The following is a 26892-nucleotide window of genomic DNA, read 5'->3' on the forward strand; positions in this document are numbered from 1 at the left end:
TTTGCGTGAACTTCTGTCTTTTGCTTTCATGGCCGGATCCACTGTACCTTCCTTGGCTTTGTCAGTAGAGCAGGTGTTAGGTGCTCTGTGTCCACTAAAGCTGATTGCTTAGAGTTGTTTTTCTGGATTGATTTGCTGAAAATGTTTTCAATTTAGTGCATGAAATAAGATTTCCCTTTCTCCACAGTATGTTTTAGCTGTTGGGAGCTCTGTTTTCCATGCAATGTTTTACGGAGAACTTGCCGAGGACAAAGATGAGATCCGTATACCAGATGTCGACCCTGCTGCTTTTCTCGCTATGCTGAAGTAAGCATCTTGCGTATGTTTGGAAAGAGTTTGTTTATGCTGTTTTTGTGCTCTTATGGCTTCACAGTTAAGTATAACTTCCAGGTAATAGAAAAGAGAGACTGATGAAGAAAGTGGGTGCTGCTTACCTTGTAAATGTTTTTGATGAAAACTCCTGTGCATCTTTCCATGGGGAGCATGTGGAATGAAGCAGACGTTTACAGTCACACCTTGGCATGGAATTTGGGGGCAAGTGGCACGTATAGTGATTTCATTTTTAATGACTTATAATTAAAGAAAAACTTTCTGGTGTGTTATCTAATAGAGCATGTTCTCTCTGAAAGTATTGTGTGTGAAGAAGTCTTTAAAAAGGCATAAATTATATTTTTGCTTCACAATTCCAGAAATTATATACATTATTTAAATACCACCAGTTAGGAGGTTTTTAAGTTTTCTAGGAGTTATTGTCTCCTATCAGCAAATATAAAACTTACTATCTGTTGAAATTGTCTGATCTTGATGCACACATACATACACATGCTCTCACATGAAGTCAAGATACTATTTCTCAAGGATAAGAGACATTTGCATTTTGTAGTAGAGGAGAAATTTTTGAAAGATGAATGATTTTCTATAGATTTATATGGATTTGTTCAGAAAAACTTCAATTGGTCATAAAGAAATGTAAAGTTATAAGATATAAATTTATTTAAAAAATAGTTTTCTCTCTCGTGGGTCTTTTTCAGAATCCAGTAAATGTTAACCAGATAAACAGAATCTACTTCTGTGACCTGTGTTGGTGCTGGACAGTGTCATAGTCTACTGTGTGGTTAGGGTCCAGTGATTATTCTAAGTAATATTTAGGTGATTTTTCTTGATTCTCATTCTAGCACACCAAAGTGTATCAGAGTTCAAGGTTACCTGCTGCTGTGGGGATTTTGAGTCACTGGAATAAATTACAATGTTTGTTGAAAAAAATTATTCATTGGGTCAACAAGTTGGACAGTAATCCCACAAACATTTAAAATGTTGATATATATTGTCTTCTGCCTACTGAAAAATAAGTATTATAGTTAGTTCCAGAACTTTAAAGTGTTTAATTCTTTATGTGTAGTATAGTTTTGAAATCCATTTGCTGCTCTCTAGAACTTTCATAGTGGGAGATAGGGAAATTAAAGGCAAGTGAGCACGTGAAGTACCAAAACATAAACTAATCCACTACTTTTAACGAACAGACACTTTGTGACCTTGGTAACGTTTTAGAGATATACATACGGAACTCAATTTTACCTGTAGCGATTTTTGTGTGTTGTTTTTTTCCCCAGTGAAGTTAGCTTTGTGTATTTGACATTATTTCTGTTGCAGAGGAGAATGCTGACACTAGTTTGGCGTTTTGGCATCACTGTAGTCAAGTAGACTGTTGTGTTGCCGCAGATATATGTACATAATTAGGAAACCCGAGTACGAGTCACAAAATTCCATTTCACCTAAGCCATTTGATTCATCATTTGACAGGCATCTTTTCTTATAAATGTGTTGCCTAGAATATATCTTGATACAGCTTTTTAAAATTATATGAGCAGTCCACATAAAGTGGTAAGAATCAGAAATGTAGCAGGTGCCATTTACTGTCGTGCTGTGCTTGATCAGCACAGCGTGGTTGCCTGGGATAGCGGAGGCCAGGTTTTCCTCACCCCTGCATTGTGGGTGAGTAGCCAGTACTCCGGGAAAGGGGGCTGTCAAGAAAAAGGGAAGACTGCTCACTTGCCAGTTTCAGGGTAAGAGCTACAAAGTGCTGACCGTGCTGCAGAATCCTCCCCACGGTCCTGGTGCTGCAGGTATTTAGTCGAGCAGTCTTGCCATCTTGCCAGTGGCTGGCTTAGTCTATCAGAAAAGAGTAAGGGCTTCCTGGGAGAAAAAAATTCAGGTTCCATTCACGATTGTGGTCATTTTTCTCATTGCCATCCTTATATTTTTGTACTTTCTTACAGAAGCTATTGCTTATTTCCTGTTATATGTGTTTCACTAAGGAAAATGTCACAGCAAGTAGCTAAACACCTTAGCTAGAAAAATTTTTTAATTATGTTATTAGTATGTATTTTTTACTCATGTGTAGTTCTTACTATCTCTTAGCCACAGCATCTAAAAGAAGCAGATGATTTCTATCTTTACATACCATCTTGGGAGACTGCCACTGTCCCTCAAAACAATAAGAAGTGTCTTATCTCCTGAAATGGGGCCACGTCACAGAAGCACACACATAGTGCAAACTTAGACTTTCTTACTTTGTTTTTTAATTAAGTATATCTGGAAATAATGTATTCTTTAATTCTGAAGGTGGAAGGAATGTGTGGGGGAGAAGAAAGAATTTAGAGTTAAAAAAAAAAAAAAAGCCAGATACAAAGCCTGCGTTGGATTCTATGTAAAGTTAACTGGAAGATAGCATTGGAGCCCATATTTAAAAGTCTACTGAACTTGGAACTACTTGAAAAATATCTTAAGATCAGGTTTTGTTTTGTGTTTAAGGAAAATTCAAGTCATTCTTATATAATAGCGTCAAGATGCAATCATTGCTAACATTATAGTGTTGATATTAAAGATACTTGTTTCCATCTGAATTTGCAGAAACATTTTTAAGTAAGTCTACATACATATATTTCTCCTAAAACATATGGGGGTTATTTTTAACTAAATATAGTATAGTTTATATAATAGAATTTTGCTATATTTTTTCCTCATATTCACTATTTTTGATTTCAGTCCTTTCTCAAACAGTTCTAGTATCTTCTATTTTTTGTAGCTTTAAAATACAGGCTAGAATGGTTACATGAAGTTAACGTCTTTAATAATACAAAGTTGCTACTAAGTTGAAATATTAATAACTTACGAATGTATTTCAGATGTTGCTTTAATGTCTAATCGTGTTTGTAATAACTGTCCCATAAGATGATTTTCTTGGAACTAACTTGAAAGTAGTTACATCTTTTCTCACTGGACACGCTCATTTTTGTGAAAATTCCATTTACATGCAGCACTCTTTCTTACAGATACATCTATTGTGATGAAATTGACTTGGCTGCTGACACAGTCTTGGCCACTCTTTATGCTGCCAAAAAGTACATCGTCCCTCACCTTGCCCGGGCCTGCGTCAATTTCCTGGAGACCAGCCTGAGCGCCAAGAACGCCTGTGTCCTCCTGTCCCAGAGCTGCCTGTTTGAGGAGCCGGACCTGACCCAGCGGTGCTGGGAGGTGATCGACGCCCAGGCCGAGCTCGCTCTCAAGTCTGAGGGGTTCTGTGATATCGACTTCCAGACACTAGAAAGTATCCTCCGCAGGGAAACTCTGAATGCCAAAGAAATTGTGGTTTTCGAGGCAGCTCTCAATTGGGCTGAAGTGGAATGCCAGCGACAAGATCTGGCTTTGAGCATTGAAAACAAGCGCAAGGTCCTCGGGAAGGCGCTTTACTTGATCCGCATCCCGACCATGGCCCTGGACGATTTTGCAAACGGTGCTGCACAGTCTGGAGTCTTAACTCTGAACGAAACCAACGACATCTTCCTTTGGTACACCGCGGCCAAGAAGCCCGAGCTGCAGTTCGTGAGCAAAGCCCGCAAGGGCCTCGTCCCGCAGCGCTGCCACCGTTTCCAGTCGTGCGCCTACCGGAGCAACCAGTGGCGCTACCGGGGCCGCTGCGACAGCATCCAGTTCGCCGTCGACAAGAGGGTGTTCATCGCGGGCTTCGGGCTGTACGGCTCCAGCTGCGGCTCGGCCGAGTACAGCGCCAAGATTGAACTCAAGCGGCAGGGCGTCGTCCTGGGGCAGAACTTGAGCAAGTACTTCTCAGACGGCTCCAGCAACACCTTCCCCGTGTGGTTTGAGTACCCGGTGCAGATTGAGCCGGACACCTTCTACACGGCCAGTGTGATCCTGGACGGCAATGAGCTCAGCTACTTTGGACAGGAAGGCATGACGGAAGTTCAGTGTGGCAAAGTCACCGTCCAGTTCCAGTGCTCGTCGGACAGCACCAACGGCACCGGGGTGCAGGGGGGGCAGATCCCCGAACTTATATTCTACGCTTGAGCACGCTTCCCGGAGCAGTGTGGGCTCTGAGGTGCACACCACACTCCTCCTTGCTTGATGCTTAGCTCAGCTGCAGATATGCGATCAGCGCAGGTAATTTGTAATGAACGGAGCTGTAGGGCAGGTTCTAATTTCTTTCAACCTTTTAATTATGTACAGACAAAAATGCGGCATTCAGCTTTTAACTCTATGCCTAAAAGAGCCAAGTTCTCATCAAGGCTTGTGGTTCTTAGAGTTGGATCTATACATCTGGGGAGATTTTTGAGTTCTTTTCCAACTGCCCCACTGACCTCCCAGTTTTGTCCCTCTTAGGAAGATTTTCAGATCACCTCAAATTCCCTTTTGGGCTTTATTTTAAATAGGAATAAATAGTCTAAAATAACAATAACAAGAATTATTTTTAAACAGAACCCCTCACTTCCCGAAAATCAGATAAACCTCAGTGTACAATTTTGAAAGACGTTTTGCTTCATAATTAATAATTTAGAAAGTAGACAGTAGTCTCACCTTTACCTTCTTATTTTATTTCCTTTTAAATATTTTACTTTTGGGCATTGCTTTTTCTTAAATCCTAAATTCATAAGATTGTTAAATTTTAAACTGCAAAGTGTCAATGTAAAGTAAGCAAGTAAGAAATTTGAAGTTTTAGGTCATGACTTTTGCTACAAACAGATTTATATTCTTTTAGTTTAGAAGACAGAATATTGCAGTACAGAGACTTCTTTTAGAAGTAACTAAATTATAAAATTTTATTGTCATTAGGAAAAAGTTGCAGGCCTATTAATTTAAACTAAAACGGTTTTAAAAGGAAGCCTAAAAAAGTCCCATATGACAAATACTTTAATTGATGACATATTATAATACAGAGTTTGAAAAAGTCAGACCCTTTTCCCTGCTTAGATTCTGATCCCTGCCATTTGCGGGTTTTCAAAAGTTGTACTGTATAGCATTCCTATTCCCTTTTTCCCATGAAAAGAGGACCAAACAATTCTTTAGATGAATAGAATAACAATTAGTTTTGTAGCACCACATGTTAATGTAATAAGATATTTTATTAATTGATTTTTTTTTTTTTTTTTAATCTGAAATGTACTTCACCGGATCTACTTTGACCACATTGTATCTTCTTAGTTAATTATAATTCTGTCCTGTTCCTGGACTGCTAGAATCTGGCCTCTGGCCATCTTAAAGTGCCAATATATGCCTGCAGGGTTTTTAGAAAATGGTCTAGAGCGATACGCTTGATGATACCTAATAGTCACTGCCTCAGCATCACATCCAGCTCTCTCATTTGTCCACGGATAATGTAAACAAAGGAGGGAAAAGCTCATCAAAACATTCTCCTTCAGCGAAGGCTTGTGCTGGCTTAGTGCCCGTGACCCTGGTGGTGTCCACTGTGTTCACTCCCAGTTGAAGTATCCATGTGTTTCTGGGCAGCTTTTCTGCCCAGCGTGATCCTGAGACGGCTTCCCCGCCACCCAGAGTGTGGCCGCTGGCTGCCTCCTTCTCCTGCTCTGTGAGCCCGAAGCTGGCTGTGGAGCAGGGGTTAGTCCTGGGGTGGGTGTGTGCGTGGGTGCCCGTGCGCGTTCAGGTGCGTGCCAGCTCAGGAATTGTCTCCTCCTTGCCTGGTCAGTGAGGGCTGGGACAGAAATGGTCCCCCTGCTGGCCCCAGCTGGGCCCCAGTGAGTGACTGCCTGTGCTTCTGGGCCACTTGTCCCCCCGTAGACGTGGGCTTGTTGCTTCGGCCAGCTTCCCTGATGGAGGAGAACACTGGATTACGGGAAACGTTTTAATCACCTTTACCATTACCTATGTGTGCTAGCTAGCGCAGATGATCAAAAGCTATCATGGTGATTATAGATGAGTATTCCCAGAACAACTTTCCAAAGTTATCTAACAATTATTTCTTATTAGCGAGATGACAGTAGTTTTGGCAAACTATGAAATAAAGGTACGTTTTCAATTTAAAAAATGCTTCTACAAAGGGTATTATTTATAAATTATGGTTAAACATTTCGGTAACTCATAGTTACTTTGCAAATTGGTAGACTATATACCCAATTGGAAGGCACTCATTTTTAAGCCAGAGGAGAAGAAACTTTATTTAGCACTAATTTCATCATATCAGATTGTTGGCGGTGGGTGTGATAACCTTAGAGTGAAGATTGTTCATTCAGTAACACCCATGGTCAGTGCTCCTGTTAGTAGCTGCCCTCCAGAGGCTGGGGAACCGCTGGGTGAGAGCCACGTGAGATCCTGTACACTAGGTATGGAAGAACTTAATTTTACATTAATTACTATCACCTGAAAAAGAAAAAAAAACAAAACCCATCCATCATCTGATTGGCTGGTGCCAAGATCTGTGGGTTAAATTTGAAAGTTGTATTTAAAACAAGAAAACTTTATCTTTTAAATCCTATTCTCCCTTCTGCATTTTCAATGACATGGAATTAAGGCTAATGTGCTTGCTTTATTTTCTTTGGTAATCTCAAATTTTGTAGCTTTTAAAACTAGAAACCATTGTTCTGACAAGGCGGGCAACTGTAGTGTATAAACGCAACTTTATTAAACAATGCCCTATAGATGCTTTTCCCAATGTATCTGGCAGTCTTGGTCATTGTTTATATCCTGGGGATAAGGGGAACTAGGCTAGCAGTTCTAATGTAACATTCTTTAAGCATATCTTAATATAGTATTTAAGTAAATGGTCTAATTTCTACATAACTGTTGCACTGAACTGTCTTTTTTTTTAAGGTGTTTAAATAAGCTCGCTAATTCAAGACACTAGCCACTTGTGCATCAGTGTGCTTGAATTCAGTAGCTTACAGCATTATTTATGAAGGAAAAATATATAAATATGAAGTACCTCATGTTGAATGTTATTGTACTGTATTTTTAATGTAACAGTGCAGATCTTGTTAGACACATGAATGTATATAATCATGTTAAGTGAAAATAAAATAAAACTGGTTCATAGATTTGTTTTCCTTAGCATTTTTGTAGGTCCCTTGAAATAGTAAAAAAAAAAAAAAAAAAAAAAAAAAAAAACTCATTCTGGCACTTTTGGTGCCACTTATATTTTACAGAGATGGTTTTTTCAGGAGCATTTGTTTGCTAAGTTATTCACATATCCTTGATCCCTAAAGAAGTAAAAATCTGAGGCAAAAGCATACAAGAACAATGAATATGTTAATCAGTTGCATTGTGGAAAGCCTGACTGTTAAATTGATGAGAGGGAGTGAATGGATACATTTATATTCCAGGAATGGAGTTTGTGGTTGGCTGGCATTCTGGGTAGAGTTGCTCAAATGTCTTGTAGAGCTCCCTGTACTCTGGGCTGTTGACACCAGATCACATCTAGCTTTAGATGTGACCAGTGCTGCTGCTTATTCCTGCTTTGTTATAATTGCTTACATCTAGGAATAAAAAAGATAAATGTCATATGACAATTGTGAATATAATTTTTATGTCCTCAACTAGTTTTCCATTATATTTCCCTATATCAAGTACATATATACACACACACACTCATATATAATTATACACACACGTACTTTTTTTTTTTTTTAACCACAGCTTTCTGTTACTTTTATACTAGAGTTTATTATGAAACCCTGTGTATTTGCTTAACTACTTCATCTACTCATAGTTCAGTTTCTATAGCATACCTACTCAAAGGATTTTTGGAATTATTCCAAAGAGTAAGAGAACTGGTAATACCCATTCTCATCAGCGTAATTACAGATACAACCTGGATTGCAAAGATCTTTAATCCAGGAAAGTCTTAGTCATTATCTCTTCTGGTGCTCTTTAAACTTAATCCACATGTGTTTGTTTTCAATATCCCAAGACAATTGGAAATGATCCTCCTCTTCTGTTGGCACTCAGGATCAAAATGTCATTGAAATTACACTTTCTTCCCAGTTGACTCTTTGGCTTGCCTACAAAAGCCATGGACTTAAACTTGGGATAAAAACAGGAAGGAGAAAAGCATTCCTGAGGAACTAAATAGCATGAAACTTAGAGGCCGAAACAAGCAAGTGGCCCTGAAAACCGGGGGTACCTTAAGTGTTTGTTAGAGAGGGCTGCACGTGCCTTTGAGATGCTGCAGTAGATGACTATGCTTTTGATTTCTATCAATAATTAATAGATTTCAGCATTTTTTTCTGAGCCATTTACATTTATTGACCAACTACTTCCTTTGCTCAAAACTTCATGTTATCCTCCACTTTTTAGAATAGATCATCTAACAAAACTAAAACCAGAGGAAAATTTCAATAGAACCTCTTAGTTTATTTCCATAACCAACCTAAGCACTGGTGAGAAAAGTTTCTCAACCAAGATAGGGTCAGGTAGGTGAGAAGAAAATACTTTTGAGGAAGAGAGGAAGACAGTGGTTCACCTTGTCACACACCAAGCAGTGTAAGACACTAGCATCTGTAGATCAGTCACTGAAGAATCACTGGGTACCTTTTCCCAACTGGGCATCTGCCCTCTGTTTCTTCTTCTGAGCCTTTTTTGAGTGAGGGTGGTGGGGAAGGTGCAATTCCTATTTATGCAGATCTTAAATGTCCTTATAATGGTAGTTTTCTATTTGCCTGTTTACTTAAATGTCCATTGGACAGCAGTTTTGCCAGCAGATGCTACTATTTTATACTTGATCTTCTAACAAGTTCCTCACTTCAAGATACATAGTTAAACAAAACACCCACCCTTTACTTTGTCAAATATGTACTTTGTCTGTGTACAGGACATAATTAAAGTTGCCTGTTAGACTACTACCACTGAAATGTTAGTTTGCTCCTACTGATTCCTCTTTAAGCTGTTCTTGGTAGTAACGAAGCTAAGTGCTATGAAGAGAGGCTGTGCTTTAGAATTTAAGGATGAATTTTTCACTTAATGCAACAGCAGTACAGAAAATTATTTCAAAATTAAGGTGTATTTTTTGTTTTTATGACTTAGGTGAACAGTTTATATTTAATAGACTATCTCTTTTACATCAATTTGTTTTAGAGGAATGAAATTGTACCTGGAAAATTTTAAAAATAAGTCATCCTAGTGGCCTTGTTAATTTAATTTAATTTTTTAAAAATTTATTTTATTGAATTATAGTTGATTTACAATGTTGCATTAGTTTCTGCTGTACAGCAAAGTGACTCAGTTATACATATATATATTCTCTTTCATATTCTTTTCCATTATGGTTTATTATAAAATATTGGATATAGTTCCCTGTGCTATACAGTAGGACCTTGTTGTTTATCCATATAGTATCCATATAGTATATATATATATATACTATATATACTATGTTGTATATCCATATAGTTTGCATCTGCTAATCTCAAACTCCCAATCCATCACTCCCCCACCCCCTCCCCCTTGGCAACCACAAGTCTGTCTCTGTCTGTGAGTCTGTTTCTGTTTCTTGGATAAGTTCATTTATGTCATATTTTAGATTCCACATATAAGTGATACCATATGGTATTCTGTTTCAGACTTACTTGATTTAGTATGGTAATCTCTAGGTCCATCCACATTGCTGCAAATGGCATTATTTCATCCTTTCTTATGGCTGAGTACTATTCCATTGTATTTATACCACATCTTTATCCACTCATCTGTTGATGGACATTTAGGTTGCTTCCATGTCTTTGCTATTGTAAATAGTGCTGCTATGAACATAGGGGTGCATGTATCTTTTCCAATTAAAGTTTTGTCCAGGTATATGCCCAGGAGTGGGATTGCTGGATCATATGGCAACTCTATTTTTAGTTTTTTGAGGAACCTCCATACTGTTTTCCATAGTGGCTGCATCTATTTACATTCCCACCAGAAGTGTAGGAGAGTCCCCTTTTCTCTACACTCTCTCCAGCATTTGTTACTTTTAGACTTTTGGATGATGGCGACTGACTGGTGTGAGGTGTTACCTCATTGTAGGCCTTGTTAATTTTAATAAGTGCTGCAATAGCATACAGCATAAAGACTGTTTTGTGAGAAACTGGAAAAGTCTGTGAAATATTATGATATATAGCAGTCTTTACTGTGGCTGTACAATTTGCATTTTCATTCCTAAACTATTATGTTCAAAATATAATCAAAGGGAAGATAATGACTATTTAAGGAAGCTTCAAACAATCTTTCAAAGCTTGAAATGGAGGGTACTACCTTCTGCTATATAGTAGAATACATAAAAATGTACTTTTTGAGAGACATTCTGTGCATCTTACGGAATTTTCACTTTTGTGCATGCCTTAACCAGCCCTAAACTTAAAAGTTATTTCAGCATCTCTTCCAGTAGTGCTGAAACAAACCCTCAGAACACCTGAGCCTTATCCAATTCAAAGTTCAAGAAAAATTTCAATTCTAAGAATATTTGGAGGCATAAGTGGACTAAAGAGTTTTTAGTATTTACTGTTTCTTGGATAATGTAGCTCCCCAGGAAAGACACATCAGGTTTAATGAATCATTCAGAGGATTAATTCAACGTTCATTCATTGATTGATCATTCGTGGATTCTTCGTTTCATCCCAGGCAGTAAGAGGTGCTAGGAGACAAGGTGAGTGCTTTCAGAAGCTTCTGGTCCAGTGCAGTGCTGCTGTGCTGTTAGCACAGAGGATTGTGCATTGCTGGCCTCTGCCCTCTGATTGGGTTGGTCTTGGGTGGGGCCTGAGAAATTGCCTCTCAAGGAGCGTCCACATGATGCTGACTGACACTGTTGTCTGCAGATCATACTTTGAGTAGCACCCATCTAAGTGAGTGATGTGTCAGGGAGGGGCCGGTACAGAAATAAACCAGTAGGGTTAAGGGGCAGTAGAGAAATGGCTTGGCTACTGTGGGACCAATGGAAAGCCTTGGGTGGACCAATCAGCCTTGGGTGGAAGAAAAAGTGATGCTTGAGCTGGGTTTTGAAGGATGCATTAGAATTATCTAGTGCAGAATTATCTAGTGTGGACTGATGACACAAATTAGAGGGAAGGGATAGGGATGAAGGGAATTCCAGGAGAGAAACAGCAGGGGGATAGGATTGGGAACAGCTGGATATGGCTCAAGTAAAGGGTACCCGTGGGAGAACGAGGCCGTCTGCTGTGTGCCAGCCTTGGAGCTGGATGATGAACCGGGCAGGAACGTGGAGCACTTCACATATTGGGCTGAATTATTTGGCTTTTATCCACAGGAAAAAGCAGTGACATTGAAGAGGTTTGAGATGAGACAGCAGTTTCGTGTTTTAAAAACGTCTTTCTGAATTTAGGGAAGGGTAGACTGGATTAGACTGGAGGCAGGAGGAGAGGGTAGGGCTGTGAGTAATGCAAGCAAAGATCAAAGGGGGCCAGGAAATGGAGAGAAGGATGAAGATTCTAGAAACATTGAGGAGAGACAACCAGGCTGCAGTGGCTGTGACATCCAGTCTAAAGGGGGCTTGTGAAGGTGGAATGAAGCCTCTTGCTTTATATTTAACCTTATGGAAAGGGAAAGAAAACAGTTTTTACTCTACCATCCTCTGTAGATGGTTTATAGGTACCCACCCTTGATTCTAAGATTCTTTTAGGAAGAAGGAAAAACAAAGAGAGTCAACTTAGGGTGCTGGCTTATAACTTAGACTGCAGGCAGACTGCCTGGATTTGAAGCTCTAGCTGCATGTGAATTCAGGCAAGTTACTTAACCTCTCTGAGCCTCAGTTTCCTCAAGAAAGACGGCAGTAATAATAGTGCTTCCTAATAGGGTTATTATGATAATTAATATTTCTAAAGCACTTGTGACAGTACCTGGCAAACAGGAAGTATCATAAAAGTGTTAAGTGAAACAAAATATAAAAGGCCACAAATTAAACCCATGCATTTCCCTCATATGTGCCTTTATGCGAACCAGTTTTAGTTTACACACACTTTTAAAAAGTTGTCAATGCAGACAATTAAAAAGGGTCATTTTGTTGCTGTTCTTTTAAATAAACTATGGCCAATAGGTAGGGAGTATATAAAGTTACAAAGAGCTATATTGTTGAAGAATTCTCATATTTTAGCTGTATGTCTAGTAAGTATTTAAATTCTGTCATGTTAATGAGAGACAACTGAGGTAGGTGGATTCCAGCATGTCAGATGCCTTCAAAGCTAGGAAATTAGGATTCAGAAAATTACTCTGTAAAAGAGTACACAGCGGGTTTTCGAAAGACGTTTTGAAGACATCTTCCAGGAGGAGTCATTTTGCAGGTGAAAGAACGTCGCCTTTGCTAGTTCTGCTGGAGTCAAAATAAGCTCTTTTTTCTTGGCTTACAGTCTTAGACAATTTTGGATATAACCCCTTCTCCAAGTATTTGGGGATTAAAATCAGTTTTAGCTTTGACATTATTTGCTGTGTGTTGAAAGCAGGTTTGACCTTCATTATGAGTGATGTGAATATTACAGGGAATATTTGAAGGGCTAATTGTTTTTATTCAGGTAAACACAGGTGTGTCAGAAGCCCCGGCATCTCCGAGTCCGTGTCCCCCACTGTGGGTGGCTCTCCACCTGCCCTCCCCACGATGTCCTCCATCTGTAGGCTTACCTAGTCCTGAGCCAGTGCTGGGCCTTGGTTTCCTGGAAGTTAGTTTCTGGTCCCTTGTTCTGGGTTCTCTGTTTTGCAAAATAAGCCCTCAGGAGCCTTACCCCCCAGAGATTCTCATTCAGGGGCCAGTCTCGTTTATGTGAAGCTGAGAGCAGGTATGAGGGACTCTGATGCCCGTGAAAGGTTGAGAACCCCTGGTGTAGAAAATGTGCTGAAAAAAATACACCCACATGGACATTTAGCTTCAGCACCCTGTTCCCTGCTGGGGGCTCTGGCACCACACGCACACCCTGAAATCAGTCTGATGCTTATGTTCCGAACCCATGAACCCTGAAGCTCACCCCAAACAACCCCAGTCTGCGTTAGTGGATGAAATAAACTAGGGGTTTCGGAAGGCCCAGCCTCTGACTCCCTGACTTCTTGACCCTGAGCTCTGTTTGTTGAGCTCACTCTTTGTCAGTCTCTCTGTACCCCCCAGCCCTCCACCTGCACCCCCGAGTTCATAGCCCCAGCCCTTTCATCAGTGTCTGGTCCCAACGCTGGCCCACTGGACCATGCCACCTGCTTCAGTTCTGATCACCATTAACTGGTCTCAGTGCCTGCCCATGCTGGGGACTCCAGTTCTGAGCCCTGTCTCTCTTACATTCCGCTTGCTTCAAGTACGTGCTGGCCACTCGGCCTGCGGGACCTCCTCTCCCAGCCTCCAAACCCAGGCTGATATTCCCGCCCCCTGGTCCTGGTGGAGCCCCTGCCCAGCCTGTTCTGAAGCCCCCACTCCCTGTTCTCTTCTTCTTACCTCCAGCCTGACCCCCAGAATGACATACGTAAAATACATTTGTTAAAGTACAAATGCAAAATACAAATAATACATATAATGCAAATAATACAAATACAAATAATGCATAGCAGACACACACAAGCTCAGTGTAGCACTGCAATACATTTATGCTCCCATGTTCGGAACAGCTGCAGGCTGTCTTGGCAGTTCTGCTGACTTGGCCTCACGTGTGAGGGTTGGCTGGGGTGGCTTTTCTCCGATTGCCACTCATCCTCCAGAAAGCTAGCCCAGGCGTGGTCTCGTGGCGACGGCTGAGGCACAGGAAAGTCACCTGCATCAGGAGGAAACGTGCAAGGCCTCTTGAGGCTTGGGCTCCGAACTTGCATGTCATCACTTATGCTGTGTTCTGTCGGCCAGAACAAGTCAGAAGGCCTCCCAGATGCAAGGGGTGGGGAATTAGACTCTACCTCTTTACTGAAAAGGGCAGCAAAGTCATGTGGTGAAGGCTGTGGATAAGGAGGGGGTGGCTGATTGGGTCATTTATGCCATGAGGCGGCCACAGCATTTCACCTGAATGTTGGAGGGGCCCACGTGAACACACTGTGCTCCTTCGAACTTGGACCCCAGACTCAATTCCCGCTGAAGTTGCCCACGGAGAATCCACTTGAGCAAAAAGCAGTAGTGAACATGACTGTTTTATAGGGGAGAGGAGAAGGAATCCCTTTCTCGTACTCACAGCATAAACTGCCCAAACATTCACTTAGCAGGTCTCCTCCCCAGGTAACTAGTTGGTTCTGCTAACAAGAAGGTGTTTCTTGTCCCGAATCCTCCACGCACAGCTGTAGCTTCTCCTCAGACCACATCTTGCCCCCCTATCATCTCCCGCTCCTCAAACTGGAGCCTTCACCTGGAGTTAGTACACACCTCAGTGCAAGGTTGTCTTGTCACTTACAGCATCACTTCCGCTCTTGTTTACATCCCCCTTAGCACTGCTGTACGGTTGTACTCAGAAGCCAGGCCCTAGTAAAACAAGTAAAGGTTGTGGAGGTGGATGGTAAGGAGCCTTTCCCTCTGTGTGTCTTCATCATCATTAGCAGCAACACCCCAGGAGACCTAAGATGGTCCAAGAGCTTCTTCCAGGTACAGGAGGATGGGGAGTGTTGGCCCTCAGAGGGTCAGGAAGGGAAGAGGGAGTTGGACTTGGATATAACAGCGCAGCCAACCCTTGGGGGATAGATATAGAGGGTTGGCTGGAGCAGGGAGAAAGGATGGGGTCTCAGGTGAGCAGGAAATCTCACACAGCTTCTCTACTGGGAACTTCTCATTTTCTCATCTCCTCAGGAATCCCTGACCTGGAACCCACCCAGGAGACGCTCAGCAAGTGGAAAAGTTTAGGGAGAGCCCACCCACTGGTGGCCTGGGCACATCACCTGAACTCCTACGGTTTGTTTGGCGAGCACTTGCTTAATCGGCTCTGTCTTTTGTGACCGTATCACCGAACAAGTGTCCCGTGTGGCCTTTGTAACACTGCTTTGTCACCTCACACGTGCATTTGTCAGTCAGCTCTTTACTCTCCGGTCTTTGGGGAAATGTGGCAATGCCCTTGATTCTGCTTCCGTCCCTTTCTTCTCTGAGGAACCCCTCCCTTGTCAGAGCCTCTGCTTTCTCTCTGTTCCCCTCCCGCAGTACAGAAAGTTTTAACTGGTGAAGTATCCCAGATCCTGCATTCCCCACGGAGGAACTGTACTTGGTTACTATTAGTAACCAGCCAGAGCCTCTATTGCTGAAAGAGTTGCTAAATTTGGGGAAGAACTGCATTCCTTCCTCAAATGTCAGATTTATCTGCCGCATGGGTTTATCAGAAATCAAGAGAGAAGCAGCTCATGCCTTAGAAAAATCAGGCTTCCCCTTAGAAAAGTCCCATGACTGTAGGTACAGTTGGGTTGGAGATAACATCTAGTGTGAATGGGAGCCTCGGGACCCGGTGGCTTCCCAGAGATTGGCTGTCATCCACCCAATCAGAAACCTGGGCTGAATTTGAGCATCTCCCAGGCCAAACCTCTTCCCAGCTACACAATGTTTAAGGTTCTCATCCCCCTTCCCTGCCGCCTTCCACTCCACTCAGGAGAAAGGCGCGTCCCTATACAGACAGCTCCCGAGAAAGCTTAATCAAGCAGAGCGAAGACTGCAGCCATTTCCAGTAAGATTCCCATGTCCTGACTGACCAAATGTGCAAGAAAACTCTTATTTGGGGTGGATTTTGGATGTTTGTGGTGGGTTTTACTGCCGTTCTCTAGTGTTTCATTTATTCAGACCGAGTTCAGAAGTCAGGAAAGAAATGAACTAAGCTCTTCCCTGTAACTGCAGAGAAACTTCCACCTTTCCAGGTAAACAGTTATTAGATTGAGAAAACCAAATCTTCCACATACACAGGTCACCTTGGCCTCCAACTCATGACAGCTTCGGAAATGAGCACGGATGTGACTAGAATCAGGATGGTGCAGGCAAAATAAGTCAGGGAAGGAAAAGGGCCGTGGGTCGAGGAGACAGAGACTGACCTACCGTTTCCTCTGAGAGGCAAAGTCTTTGGAAGGAGGGTAAAGGAAAGCAGTGGACTTCCTTGGGTGGAGGGAGTGACACTGAGTAGTGGACAAGCCGAGGGGGTTGGGGACACGGCTGCCTTAGACCTCCCTGGCCCACCTCCTACTCTCTGTAAGGAGCCTTTGTCGGCTTGCCAAGCCTTTCGCTAGAGTCCCATGAATGGCCTTCTCAGGGCTGTTTCTCAAGGGCTCTTCAGTTTCTGGACCTCCAAACAGGGCCCAGAGTGCAGGCCAGACCCAGCAGCCATTCAGAGGTTGAGGCGGGAAACCACGCCATCCTTGGCTCCTTTTTTGTGAAGCGTTGCCCTCAGGCCTTGGAGCAGCTGAAAAGATGTGTGGACTCTGTGTCCTTCACCAGAAAGAACCAAGTCCGGCTCGTGGCAGCCTCAGAGGACGGCGTCAAGTTTTCCTTCCTGCTCTGAGACGGCCCACCCCTCAGGCTGGGTGAAGTCGGCCTCCCACGGGGGGGCCAGAGGCCCTCTCAGCTTGCATACCTCCCTCCCTTTGCTGTCCTTCTTTCCTCAGTGGTGTCGTCATCCCACCCCCATCCCCACCTTCATCAGCACAGGTGTGTGCTCACTGGCTCCCAGCTCTCACCCTTGAACCTGGGCAATCCAGCCCATTCCCGCCCCACCCCATCCCCACCTTCATCAGCACAGGTGTGGAGGTGAGGGAGTTTTCTCTTGCAGAACAGCGTTCGCCTCACAGTACAAGAGCACTTCACCGTGGGTGGGAGAACAGGGAGGGGAGAGCCGCGGAAGAGGCCGCAGACTCCCTGTCATAGTGATGAGGGCAGGTGGGGACAGAGGCCACTGGAGCCAGACCCCTGATCCCCGACCGGCCCGTGGACAAGGAAAGACAGGACACGTGGCTTCTTACAGCTTAAATAAATAAAAGGAGCTGGTTCTCGGGCTTTGCCACGTGCCTGCCATTTACATAGTAACTATGCAGTCTTCCCAAACTCCCACTAAGACGCCCTGGTTAGAAAAACGAATTACCAAGTGCCACCAGAAAGCAGTCTTTCATAGGTCATTATCAGGGCCTAGTCAGTACCACGCCTGATTGGAAGCAGCTCTCAGGATCATTTAGTTTCTCCTGTGTGGGAAGCTTTTTCTACTGCTTCCTGCTGCCCTGTCATTTTGAGCTAACCCCCAAAGGGAGTGTTAAATTGATGTCATCTTTCCAATTTCTTCCCAGAAGCATTTTCCTTTCTGGTTAACAATGGAGACATTTGCACAATAATGGGGGGGGGGGAAGAGTGTCCAAACAAGAGTTCTGTGAAAACCCCTAACTGGGATGAAATCATTTATTTATGTGCTGGCCCCAGTCCTCAACCTTCTGATGGCACAAAGAAAGATGAATCACACAGGTGGCACAATAAATAAAGAAAAATAAAGAAATAAAGTCAAAACAATCCCAAACCAAGAAGAAACCCATCGCCTTCAGTCAACAAGAGGATTCAGTTTGAAAACTGTGGAACTGTAGAATTACCACCAAACAGAAAATTGAAGAGAATGTTGATAATCTTTGAACTGGGACACATGTATTTCATTGTACAACCTGTATTCGTGTATGTTTGAAAATTTGCATAATAAAAATTACGTTAAATTGTGGTAGGAATTGGATCAAAGGGCTCATACGTGGCATGGTAATACCTAGGCACAGACCATTTTACCCCTAAATTTAATTAGCAAGGCTGGCAAGACCCACTCCAATAACTTACAGCTGAAAGCATGTTTGAAAGTAAACCTGGCTTTTTTAGTTACACGTGGACAAAGGGTTCTCTGTGATCAGCCCACCTCTGGCATCATATAACTCAGACAAAGTTTTTCCTAAATGCAGGGACTTTTGAATTTAAAAAAAAATTATGCATCCACTTAAATGCAGGGATTGAGATTTATGCTTAGTTGCTTAAGTGAAGACTCCTACTTCATAAAATACTTAATTAAATGGGAAAAGCATTCTACATTCTTGATCTTTGTTAATCATATCTGGGAGAAGCCTGGACGTTTAGATCATGATTTCATTAGGGCATTCTTACAGTTCCCCTGGTGGCAACATAATCTAATTTTAACAAACTTTAATTACAAGTGCAACGAGGGTTTATGTGGACTGGAGTTGAGTCTGAGATATTCTGGCTTCTGGAAGTAGCACCACCAGCCCCTCCACCTCAGACCCTCCATTTAGCCATGCCCAACCCAAAGAGTTATACGGCCCAGGGCAATTGTACAAATGGCTACCTGCATATTATGTGTCTAAATATTAACAGTTATAAATCTAGTAATGGCTAAATAAAATATGTTCTAGCATTCTACCTTGACAGATAACGACTTTGTAGCAATCTGTAAGGCCAGGTTCAAATTTTGAATCCTTAACCCTTCAGAGTTCTGCACCAGGGAATGTGGTGGTGGAGGAGAGGTGGTCCCCAGCTCCTGGGCTGCTGCCCACAGCCCACACCTTTTCTCCTAGAACCCTGTGTTTATCTTGTAGCACAAGGAGTCTCCTTGTTCATGTGTCATCTCCTTAGCCCACACACTCAACTCTGTCCATCCCAGTCCAACACCAAAAAGCTACCCTTTGGCCAACCCTGGGGCCTAGAGGTGCACAACTCCTGGCCTGGGCTGTCCTCATGAGGAAGTGAACTTGAGGCCATGAAGACAGAGAATTCCAGAAAACCAGATACTACATGATACAGAGATTGAAGCAAGGGTTCTAGGTAGGCATGTCCCCTTGGTTGATTTGCAAGGGTTAAGGGGATCCGTGGGGAAGAGCTTTGCCTTGCTTTGTCCTGCTGGCAAGTGTAGGAATGGGGAGGTGGATGGCACAGACACAGCCTTGAGACCAGGAGCTGAGCCCCCACTGACTCTGCATCACCATCTCATATCTAGTTCTGAATTGTGGGAGTAGAGGTCCAGGTGGAGGCAACTGTAAAACATCAGACAGGGAGGGATACACATAAAAGGAAGGTGTGTGTCTTGGGGGAGGAGTTCTCATTTAAAATAAGTCTATAAACTAAAAGTTCCGTACACATGAAATAATCTAATGCTAGGACAGGCAATAAAATAAAAAATCAGAATGTAAATTCACTCTATGAAGATCTGTGTATCAGTTAGCTATTGCTGTGTAACAAATCATCCCAAAATTCAGTTGCTTTAAACAATTTTATAAGATATTACAACAAAGACTTTTGATATTATTATCTATCAAATAGATATATCTATTTGCACTAGAAAGGGAATAAGAATTTATGAATTACAATCAAGGTTCAGACATGTAGAGACACAGCAGATAGACTTGAAGGATGAAACAGTTGAAGCCAGATTGCAGGAAGTGGCATTGGGGTCAAGAGGGGAAAAGAAAATTTCCATTAGTAAGGAAAGTTATTGGTCATTCTCAGTGTTTCAGCTGGGAGAGGGGAGAAGAAATGTTAGGTTTAGTGTAAAAGCTACAACTGGTGGGGGTTCCTCTGCATCATAGTAAGGAGGGAGGTGTAGACTAAAATGGGGAAATACATTTCACTAAGGGACCATGAACTTCTGCACACTTACAGACGCACACACGCACGCATGCATGCACTCACATGAAGTGAAAGAGGGTTCCTTCCATTCAGCCAGAGAGGTGAGCACCAGAACTCAGGGAGTGGCTGGTGGCTCTGAGAACATGACCCACTGAAAACCTCTTCAATATCAGAGCATCTGGGGATGGAGATTCGGGTAGCAGGGGCAGCAGCAGCAGTAGCATCAGAGAGAACAGGTGCCCAAGACACATCCATGCAGAAACAGCCACGTGGACCAGTAGGGTATGAGAGGCAACTGCAGTTGCAGAAGCAGAGGTTAGAAAGAATTAAACATGAAACAAATAAGACTACCCACTGCCAACGCTGGTGACCACTAGAGAAATATAAGAAAATGTATGGACTGAGATCTTGCCATTTGGCTGTGGTAGCCAGTGAGCCTACAAACTTTAGGACAAACTGTTGAAGCCTCATTCCCTGGGGCCTGCAAGCTGGTAAGGTGAGAGAACATTCAAGTAATACAGGAGACTGATCTGGAAGGACACACAGTTCTTTGAGCACTGACTTGTAGATCTAAATCTGCAAAATCACGTGTCAATCAGCCTCCCAGATGTCCTTGTATTCAAATCACTGTGAGATTCCACACACATTGAATGGGCTGATCTATGAAACCAATAGAATATTGCACAAATAATGGCGTGTGATTTTAACAGCTAGGTCATACAAGACACCATAACTTCTGAGCTGCTTTTTTGGATCATTCACTCTTGGGAGGCCAGTGGCCATGTTGTGAGGACACTCAAGCTGTTCTATGGAGAGATCCAAGTGGTGCAGAATTGAGGTGTCCTGACACGTGTCTTGCCAGTTAGCCGTCTCGGAAGCAGGTTCTCCAGCCCTAGTCAAGCTTTCAGCTGCCTGCACCCATCTTGACTTCAACCTTATTAGAGACCCCAAACCATACCCACCCCTTTAAGCTGCACCCAGATTTCTGACCCACAGCAACTGCATGGGATAATAAATGTTTATTGTTTTTTAATTACCTACACTATAGGGTAATTTGTTATGTCCCAAGCAATAACTAATACAGGTTTTAGTAGCAGAGGCGAGGTCAGACAAAAGATCCTTTAAAGATTTTAAGACTGTATCTTCTCACAGATTCTCTGGATGCAATATTCTCATGGGTTCAAACCTGAGATGACTTTGTGGGCTTCATGTGACTCCAGCAGGTGAGCTTGGGCTTGTAAACATGAGGGTGACAGGGATCCGAGAGAGAGAGAAAACACACAAGCACTTTTCAAAGCCTCTATGTGTGTCAGGTTTGCTACTACCCCACTGGCCAAAGAGCGTCACATGTCTAAGCACAGAATCTCAGGAGGGTAATACTTAAGGGCCTGGATATAGGCAACTGTGATGAATTGGGGCTATTGATATGGTTAATGTACCACAACAATCTACTAAGGTCGCTTTAAATATGTCAAGTTATAGGAATATTTTCAAGATGACAAACCCCTTATTCACACATCCCTGTTTTCCACAGCTGTTTAATCTAATCCAATTTTCCTTAAGTTTTAATGAGTCCTTAAGTGTCCACAGAATTTTAATGTTAAATCCACTCCAATCTATTTGGCCAGTTTTCACACCAAAATTCCTCAGAATTACCTTCTTTCATTGGTTGCCAGAGGCTTTCCCTGAGCTATGGTATGCTGTCTAGTAATAAAAGCCTAACTGCTTACAAATACTCTTTTTAAAATGCCTTTAAATTGTTTTCTTAGGACTGCAGCTCACTTCTCCCGGTACACACATGCCTTAGCTCTTTTTCTTCCAAAAGCAGAAGGGAGATTCAAAAGAGAAAATGCAGTGCATGGGATGTGGACGTGCAGAAACCCCATGATTATCTCTTCCCCCAGCTGGAAAGAAATAGTATTCCTCTTCCCTTAGTGGTGGCTGTTTGCCCTTTAAAGTCCGACTGCCATTGCTGATTTTGTCCTGGGTGATTCTTTTGCAACATTTATACCTGTCAGGTTAGCATGCTTATATTGCATATGCTTTCTTTTCCTTTTTTTTTTTTAATGTTAAGCATGATTTTAACCTTTTTCCAGCTGCATTTCAAAAAAGCCTAGAACAGAAAATTTAAAAAGCAAATTTCAGCAAAATCTGATGGTGTTTTAACTTAACTCCAAAATGAGTTGTTACAAGGCGGTTTCATGACATAAGACTGATACGTATTGAGGGAGGAATCCCTGACTGCACAAAGCTCCTGAAGAAAATGATGTGTGAGTTATGGGCCTTGAAAGTCTGCGTTGGACACTCGTGGGAAAATGTGCCCTACTTAGTGCGATCAGCTCTCTTCTTTGAAGGCTTTCTGAGCTTAAAAGACATGGAATTTGTCCTCTTAATAATTTTTTATATGGCATGTGAGAAACCATTAGTACTTAAAACGCTGACATTGGTGGATTTGACATGTTCATTTCAAGAATTTTCAAGCAACCAGAAATTTCAGGGCTGTTAGTAACTTGTAATTTTGTTGAGGCAGGACATTTAATCTGAATATGCTGCGAGGCTGGCTTTTGGGTAAGAGTCACTCAACCCGGGGGGGCCACCTCATCATCCTCATCTCGTTCCATCCTCACCCACCTGGGAGCTCTTTTGAAGCCATGGTGGTAGCTAGGTTATTGCCACAGCCTAGCCAGCCCCACTCCCCAGCTGTCTCCTATCCCCTTCCTAATAATCTGTGATGTTCTTTCTGGTTTCCACTTCTACTTCCCCATCACAGCTCAAGGAGGGCCTTGATTGGATTAGATTCAACCACAGTGATTGGTGTTGGGGCGACCAAGTGACTTAAAACAATGCAATCAAGGCAACCTTAGAGGATCTGTGTATCATTTAGCTACTGCTATGTAATGAACTGCCCCCAAACTCAGTTGCTTTAAGCGATGAGTGTTTGTTATAACTCTGCAAGTCAGCCGTGTGGTTCTTCTGACCTCAGCCGGGCTTACCTATGTGTCTGTGGTCAGCTGTGGATCCGGAAGTGGTTCTGCTGCTCCTGGCCGGACTCTCATATGTGTGGGAGTTGGTTGGCTGTAGCTTGGTTGAGGTTGGTCTCAACGGAGATGGCTTATCTCTGCTCCATGTGGTCTCTCATTGCCCATCAGGGTAACCACAGCTTGTTCTTATGGTGGAGACAGGATTCCACGTGGGAGTGAAAATGTTTGATTCTCATGACGCTCATGCTCCGAACTAGCCCCTTGTTACTTCTACCGTATTGTGTTGTCTAGAGCAAGTCATGAGGGCGGCCCAAATTCTAGGGGTGGAGAAACAGACTCCCATCATGGGAGGACCTACAAACTCCCATTGCAAAGGGCATGGTTTCAGGGAGAGATGGAGAATCGGGGCCCTTTTTACAATCAGTCTACTGGAGTCAGAGTGAAATGTCAAGATCAGGATTGACTGTCTACCTCTCTCTGTCTCACTTCTGGTTGTCAACAAGGAAGTAGATGGAAGCCCTCAGAGCTGCTTGAAGCCTTCTTGCTGTCAAGAGAGAAGCCAGCCTGAAGACAAGGACAGAACCACTAGAGTTGCAGAAGGAAAGTGCCATAGCCCTCATGATGGTGTGGATATCTGAATCAAGCCAACTCTCCCCCTGGACTTTACAGATACTTACGCCAGTAAATTCTGATATCATTCCAGCCTGTGTGATTGGAGTTTTCTCTTTGAAACAAAAAGACACCTAAGTGATACTGCAACTCAACCAAATAATAGCTTCTCCCTTAAAATTTCCCTTCTCCCAAGAAATTCAACTGCTGGTGCATGTATGGAAATGAAGAGAATGCAAAGAAAGATATGTGGGAGACTGTTCTTAGTTGGAAAGTCAAAGTCTCCTATAAATTAAAGAGTGAAATATCTTACTCGACAGAAGTTCACATCTGTGACTTGAATCCTATATTTATGGAATATTCAAGAGTCTGCACGGGTCACTTAAAATTTTCAGTTACAATTTACTGTCTCATACAGAAAAAATTGCATGTTTCAGTAGACGGTTACTCAAGCTGTTTTTTTTTTTTTAAATTATGTCCTTTGAAAGCTGCTGTCAGTTTATTTTCTCTCTATTCCCACCCGTCAAGATTTTGTTGACCTTTGCATTCTATGACTTATATTGAAAACACTATTGATATGTTGACTATTCTTTTCTTAAACTATACACAATTCTTCATGATTCCAACAAAAATGTCTAGGGGGCATTGGTCTCACACCTCCCTCACCTAGTTTGAGAATTATAGCTTTAATAGTATTTGAACATTTGTAGATTCACAAAGGACCTTGGGACATATTTTTCCGCAGTGTCAACTCTATTTACCATCCATTTAAACAACAAATGGATATATAAAGCTTAGTGTAGCCATCATTGCCTAAATAATGTATTAATAGTTTCAAGTTCCAATGGAAAGAACCCTGGGAGGAAGGCCAGGCATAAAGCTTCTAAACCCAGTTGTGTTGCTGAAGGGCTGTGAAGCCTTAGGTGAGTCATATCAGGACTCCCTGGGACAGTTCCCTTGTTGATTGAATCATTCCTCACCTTCATTTACTTACAGACTTCAGCAGTTCAAGTGAAGAATAGGAAGAAGCACTTTTGATTGACTTGAACTCAAGAGGCAAGACATTTAGAATACAACATTCACATCAGCGGTAGCAGTGATACAGCTGGGAATACACAGGGTGTCATTTTCACTCCACTGTGATGGGAAGTCAACCATGGAATGGAAACACTCTAAAAGAGCCTGGGAAATCATATATAATCTCAGATCTGCCCGAATTCTCAGGAAGAAAAATTGTTTGATAGAAAAACCATTCGAAATTTTGCATCAAGTTTGTATTAGGCCTCATCTAGAGAAGGTTGTCAGTGTTTCAAAGGACTAATACCGAAGGAACTCAGAGAATTTCCACATTAGCTTAATAATTTACAAGTTTCCACATAAGCAGGGCAGCCATGTACAGCTGTGCAGTTTGTATACTGCACAACATCAGAGAGCAATGTTTACATAGTCCGTGATGTGAGTGGCTCCCTCAAGCACACTATACACACCTATGTATGGCATCCCTGCACTCAAGTCCCTTGTGTCATTTGTTAGTTGGGTTGGCACAGTCCTGTCCAATGTCAGAAGGTATGTATCTACTTGCCTTGGCTGTTCAGTCTTCCAGCGTAAGCTTTTCCCTATTAAGGAAAAAAATGGACCTGGGATATCATTACCCCTTAGTTGCCCCAAGCCTAAGGACCCAAGCCCTGAGGTCTGTTGTCCTCAAGCCTCTCCCAGGGTACATGACCAGAGAGGTCTGGCAAAGGGGAGGGGCAGCTTTCATCTCACATCTACCAGTCAGCTCTTTCTTTCATGGCTAGTATCCACTAAATGCATGCAATTCCTCTCCTTCCTGAGAGAGGTGTTTCTTCACCCCAGTAAACTGTTTGCTTAAATATTCATCAAGCCCTTTCCTACTATCAATAAATCAGCTCCACTAATTCCTGTCACTGCTAATGGATCTCTTTGCCCCACTCTCTTTTCATTCCTTCCACTCTTCCACTTACCTTGTCCTCCCAGATAATAACCATAAGGGTAAAGGCTGTGATTGACTCCGTGCCCAGTGCTGTGCTTTCCCTGTCTCCTTTTAAAGATGAACTTGAAGACACTAAGTTGGTTAGGTCAGAACTGGCACAAGATCCAGGGTATGTCCTCCCCAGACCTGTGTTTTGTGTCACTGGGGATTTCATGATGGTCTTGGCCAGGGGCAGAGAGGAGAAGCAGCTCTGGACCAAGACATGTGGGCACTGGGGTGCGCTCACAGTGTCTTTCCTTCAACGCAGTATTCTTTAAATATGGGGTCAAGGTTGATTTAGAAGAGAGTCTGTTGGGGGATGGAGTGGGAGGCTGCTGATGACGATTCTCAGTCTCTCCTCAGTTGTCTCAAGTTCTTCGCTGTAACCACTCCCACTCCCGCCTCCTAACTCAACAAAGCCCCACAGCTAACAGGTCCTAGTGCCTTAGAGGCAGGTCAGTGGCGATGGCTGGGTTATTCTGAGTGCCCACACTGGCTCTGAACTTGGCCATGTGATCTGCTTTTGCTGGTAAGACAGTAGCAAATGGGACACAGCAGGAACTTGAACAGCACATGGACGTTTCCACTCCTCTCTGCAACACTCACCGCTGCTGAGAGAACAAGCCCAGCTACCCTGCAGAGGCATCTAAGATACACATGGAGCAATGACAAGTCATCCCAGCCAAAGCCATTCTTTAGCAACTAACCCCCAGCTGACCAGTTAGTGGAAAGTGGATACACAAACAAGCCTTGCTGAGATTTTAGCCCAGCCCAGCCCAGGTCAACAGAACCACCCAGAAACCCATGAAAAAGAACAAATATCTATTTTAATCCATAGGTTTTTCAGGTTGGTTATAAAGCAATAGAAAACTGATACAGTGTCCATGGGTTGTTACTGGACTTTAGGCATTTAAGTATCTTCCCCAAGTGTCCCTTGGATGTATGGATGTTTTCTAAGAACAAAATGTATATAATCTTTAGCATTCACCTGAGACCACCCCATGCAGACCTTGCCTTTAATGAGGCTGCTTCTTGCTGAGGCCAGGGTAGTATTTGCTTCTCAGGCCCGGATTTTGGCTGATGCTTGCTGTCTACCTGGCATACGGTAAGGTTGTGCCTTGGAGCAATCGGTCAGCATCTTCGCTGAGGCACTCACTTTTGCTCACAGCCTTGCTTCCACGAATAAATCTACTCACCGATGGACAAAGCCTCCATCCGGGTGAAGGCCCTGTGAAATTGGCACCTGAGGCTTAAGGTTACCTGCCTGGATCATAGCACTGAGGCCCCAACTGCAGAATGATACAACCAAGCCCCAGGGCCAACACAGGCATCTGTCATTTGCTGTGTCCACCAGCCCCCATCCTAAGCTTCTCCATGTGCTACTGTGACCCACCAACTACATCCCTTGATGTTCCTCCAGGTTCCTGGACCAATTCTCCACTTGCTGTAAGTTTTCAGGGGGATACCAATAAGGATTATCCCTCCTCCACCCAAGTTCTGAACTAGCT

At 42.9% G+C, this 26892-nt stretch overlaps 1 protein-coding gene across 2 annotated transcripts in view; it reads left to right on the top strand.

The window, feature by feature from the left end:
* The window catches only part of BTBD3 (BTB domain containing 3), a 38623-nt gene extending 31282 nt beyond the window's left edge, over positions 1 to 7341 (top strand). For both annotated transcript variants that reach the window (XM_036826369.1, XM_036826367.1), the window contains 2 exons: positions 188 to 306; positions 3333 to 7341. In XM_036826369.1, coding sequence (XP_036682264.1) covers positions 188 to 306; positions 3333 to 4365 — 1152 coding nt within the window. In that variant the 3' untranslated portion in view covers positions 4366 to 7341. The remainder of the gene's footprint in view (positions 1 to 187; positions 307 to 3332) is intronic.
* The last annotated feature ends 19551 nt before the right edge of the window (positions 7342 to 26892 follow it).

This window comes from Balaenoptera musculus, chromosome 15 (genome assembly GCF_009873245.2).
Source record: "Balaenoptera musculus isolate JJ_BM4_2016_0621 chromosome 15, mBalMus1.pri.v3, whole genome shotgun sequence".
In the NCBI taxonomy this organism is placed as follows: Eukaryota; Metazoa; Chordata; class Mammalia; order Artiodactyla; family Balaenopteridae; genus Balaenoptera; species Balaenoptera musculus.